We start from the raw sequence: 4,700 nt of genomic DNA on the forward strand, positions 1-4,700 counted from the left end.
CTTTATAAAGTATAAAGCTAATGTAAGATTTTTTTTTCTTCTTAGAACCTTTAAATGATGGGAAGTGGCATGCCACAATGATAATTTTAATGAATGATAGGATTGAGTTGCATGTAGATGGTAGACCCAGCATCACTAAACGAACATTTTCCATGATGACGGGCCAGGAATATCTTATTGGAGGTATGTTATCCTTATAACCATGGTTAGTTTCTAACCTTAAAAGAATAATAAAAGTTATGTATAAATACACACATACACACCTGAGTTTGTTTTGTTATAAACCAGTATACAAAAGGAATAGTTGAAAGATCTAAGTCTAGTTGTGTAATGTAATTATTTCGTATTCTTCATATTAAATGTTAAAAATATTTAAAAGTTTGTCAAAAAGTCATGAAATTGTCCATTCAAACTGAATAACCAAAGCTTTCTCAAAAAAATAGTTAAGCTACCTTTTAGTCTGGAATATATAACCTAACCATATAACAGTGTTTCAGCATTATTTACGTTGACAATTCACTTCTTAAATTCTCAAGAAAAAAAAATTACTGAAATATATATTTTTAGAAACAATTATTAATTTAAATTATTTTCTTATTTATGATGTAAATAATAATAACTAGTTCACTGTTTTCCCTGATATAATTGTCAGTACAACTAAATACCTTTTTGTAAATTGACCTAATTATAATTTTTAGTTATAATAATTAGGAGTGTAATTTTCTTGTTAAATGAGACTCCTAGGATGATTTTTTTAAAATTGTGTACCAAAATATTCCTTTCAGTTCAAGCATGCAAACTTATTATTCTCATCAGTGTCTAGTCTTTTTCTTTTAAAGCTTGATTTTAGCATCAGAAAGTTGGTATAAGTAGAGTGAAATGACCTACAATTCAACATTTTAGAAATAATGTATTAATACTATTAATAGGATACTGCTTGAAGTATGACTGATTTTTCCACATACCTTACATTGCTAAAGGGTCATGCTTCTGAACTCCTGTAAAATTTTGTGTGTGTAAGGGTATACCTGGAATAGAAAGCATTATTAATTATAACTTCTCTTAAGCGCCTGTGTGAATTCCAGGAATTTATAAATGCACATCTTGTTACAGATTGTGTTTACGTAGTAAAAGAATTGTGAAATGTATCTATACTTGCAGGGGGTTTACATGAATCTGAGGGTTTCGTTGGTTGCATGCGATACATTTATGTGGAAGGCCGCTACATTCATGTTCTGTCTCTGCCCAGCAACAGATACACTGAGGGAGTTGTGTTTGATGCTTGTCAAATGTTTGATAGGTAGGTGAAAATCAGAAGCAAAAGAAGTGTACAATTTGAGAACTATAGTTTTAACATGCTTTTCTCAATCACAGAAATTGTAATTGAAAATGCTTTTTTACAGGTGTTTTTATTGTATATCACAGTTTATACTAGGGTAAACCATTTTCAAAAATTATATTGTAATTATCTTGTTAAAAGGATTTTCCATAATGTTTATTTAAGGTTGGGAAGTCTTAATGGCCAGAGCCTTTTTAGTCTTTCTTTCATCTGTTGCCTCGAACAGAATGTCAAATTCTTAAACTTTATTTTTATGGCCACATTCCATTGCATGCTGGAAAACATGTAATTTGTTATAGAGGGAAGAAGTACAATGTTTTACAATTCTTTGCCGAAGAATCTGGTAGTGAACTTAATGTAGCCATTTCAAGTGGAGAGGACGTTTATATTTATAGTACTTCATGTGTGGGTCATTCTATATCAAGTTATTCTTTTTCTTATTAGACTCGGATTCCCTACAGGTGTCTCTTTTTGTTTTCTCAGTCAATATGTAAATGGTATGGATATAAGGTTTCGAAAGTTTAAAGACATATGATAAGGCACCATTAAAACATCACAAGAACTCGCTAGATTTACATTTCCTCAAATTTGTCAGACCTGTAACTTATGTCTAATTTCTTAAGAATTCAGCTTACTAGGTCAGCTGAGTGGTCTCTTCTTCAAGTTGAAATGAAAACTAAAATCAGAAAAAAATAACTTTTTTTTATGTCCTACAACACAAACAGCTTTAACGACTTTAAGAACTATCATTGATGTCAATATGTACACATGACATTATTTAGAAACATACAACATAGTTTTAAAAGAGGTTATTTTCAAACCTTACATCTACTTGGTAAACCAAACTACAGTGGTAGCTTCTTACAAAACCTAAATAATGTTATCACTAATTTATCCAAGTATTATCTCAATAATATAGGAAAGAAAGTGTTAGCTAGAAGCTTATTCTTTGCTCTGTCACCTTCAAAACTTTGGTGGATTTCCTTAATCTTTTGAGACAATTTTACATAGGATAAAAAAAAAAGAACCAATTTGGGCCAAAAGTGATCTATCATTTGATAACATCAGGATCCATATCAGCAGTTCTGTTCTTGATGTTCTCCATAACTACAATCAACACAAACTATCCAATCTACTCAGTAAGGATGCAATGTGTGTTTTAAAACAAAATGCACTAAAGATATGATCATTACTGAGCTTGTATTCCTTGATAGGGTTGACTATATACATAAAATAGATCCAACCAAATTTGAGAAACTTAACAAAGATCGCACTTTCACTAGAGAGGCCAAGTTATAAAGTTTCTTAGTAAAATTAAAGGAGAATGGTATTGTTTCTGAATCTGTTTATTATGATATGAGTCTTACAAACTCCTCATCCTGGAATTCTTTATGGATTACAAAAAACATAAAGCAAATATACCCATGAAACTTATTGTGTCTGTTACTGGTAATAATAATAATAATAGATAAAATATAAATTTTTACCAGAAAAAAACTTAATATTAATTTAGAAGATTTTATAGGCTATGCAAATAAATTTGCAAAGTGTAAGATGAAAAAAGTATTATTATACTTAACGTGAAAATTGTATTGCACTTGGATTGCTTGAGTAAAGGATTTGTAAATTAACAGACAGATCTTTCTTAAAAATACTTTATTAAAAATCTGATTTTTTGTGTAAAACAGATTTGTGATGTTTACTAAAAGCTTACTATATTTCATGAAGATACACATACTACACTTAAATTTACAGTGTGTATAGTTTTATGGTTAAATGGGGGTTACTAAGTCAGTCAAAATGACCGAGTCAATGTACAGAGAGTTAATTAAACATGGCAATCCCTATTCATCTGTAAATATAAATGTCTCTGCTTGAAAGGCTTCACTAAATTCACTATCAGATGTTTCTGGCAAAAGATTAGGGAACATCTTATTTCTTCCATCTGTTACAACTTGCATGCTAGGGAATGTGACTGTAATATTAAATTTGAAAAATTTTGGAATCTTATTCAAGACAACAGATGAAAGAACATTAAGTTTCCAAGAACCTTTAGCCATTAAGACAATCCAGCATGAAATAAACATCATGGAGAGTTCTTTTAACATGTTATTTCAGGTAGATTTTGTGTAGTCAAGGAGCTTGTTATAATATTTGGAAATTTGGAGATGCAGTAACCGGAAAATTAAAAGGTGTACAATAGTAAAATTATGACAGTGATAGACGATAAATGTATGTAATGAATAGGTGTTTTAAATCATGTAATATACAGTTTCAGACAAAAGTGTTAATATCCTATGCCTGTTATACAATAAGTGAAGGTAACAGAATAAGGATAAGCATTTAGTAAACTTTAATTACTTTTAATAAAACAAAAATGAAAAATACACACTTTCTAGACATTTAATTAATAACGTTTTATTGAAAAATAAACTTACTTCATTTAAAGTATTTGTTTGTGTGAGATAAAAGTATTTTCGTCTCTGCTTTAGTATTTTGTGTGCCCTTCTTATGATTTTATTTTAGCTTTCAGAAATTCATGACAATTTTTAACCAGTGCATTTCATCTTGAAGAAATCTGGGCCCATTCTATTTTGCACATTCCTTTCAACTCAGACAAATTGGACGAACAATGCTTGGCTACAGCTTTTTTCAGATCAGTCCAATTGTAATTACTATAACTGTATACAGAAAACATACCCACACCAACAGGTACCTACTCTTCCAGTTCTATCATCCAACTGTTATAAAACATGATATAATCCAATGCCTGAACAACAGACCTAAAATATCCATCAAAACAGAATGCCAGAACATCATAAAGTGTTTTAAACAGAATGGTTATATTCCATCTTCATCACCGATTCCCTAAAAAAAGAGACCACAACAGAAAGAAAAGATGAGGAGAACACTACTACTACTATTTACCTCCCCTACATGCAAAACTAAAGTGAAAAATTCAAACATATAGCCAAGAAGTTCAACATAAACATCTGCTGAAAATCTTACAAAACAGAAAGATCTATCCTGGTCAAAACTAAACAGAAACTCACTAACAAGAAACACAAAAATGTAATCTATCAAATTCTTTGTTCCTGTAACAAAACCTACATTGGAGAAATGGTAAGACAACTGAGGACAAAAATAAAAGAACACAAAGTCAGCACAAGACTAAGGAAAACAAAAAATTCAGTTATTGTAGAACCTACTAAAATGGACTGAGACGAAGCTCAAATCATCAACTCGGACAAATTTTAGAAAACAAGTAAAATAAAGGAATCTTTCTACATCAACATAATAGAAACCTTCATTAAACAGAGACTCGGGCATAGAAATCAACAATTTATGGCTACCATTGGTT

The 4,700-nt window shown here is 30.3% G+C and overlaps 1 protein-coding gene across 1 annotated transcript in view; it reads left to right on the top strand.

The window, feature by feature from the left end:
- The window catches only part of LOC106470295 (neurexin-4-like), a 65,860-nt gene that overhangs the window by 34,759 nt on the left and 26,401 nt on the right, over positions 1–4,700 (top strand). The window contains 2 exon segments of the mRNA XM_022398900.1: positions 46–183; positions 1,162–1,300. Of these exon segments, the coding sequence (XP_022254608.1) occupies positions 46–183; positions 1,162–1,300 (277 nt within the window).

The sequence above is a fragment of the Limulus polyphemus genome, unplaced genomic scaffold, assembly GCF_000517525.1.
Source record: "Limulus polyphemus unplaced genomic scaffold, Limulus_polyphemus-2.1.2 Scaffold3928, whole genome shotgun sequence".
In the NCBI taxonomy this organism is placed as follows: Eukaryota; Metazoa; Arthropoda; class Merostomata; order Xiphosura; family Limulidae; genus Limulus; species Limulus polyphemus.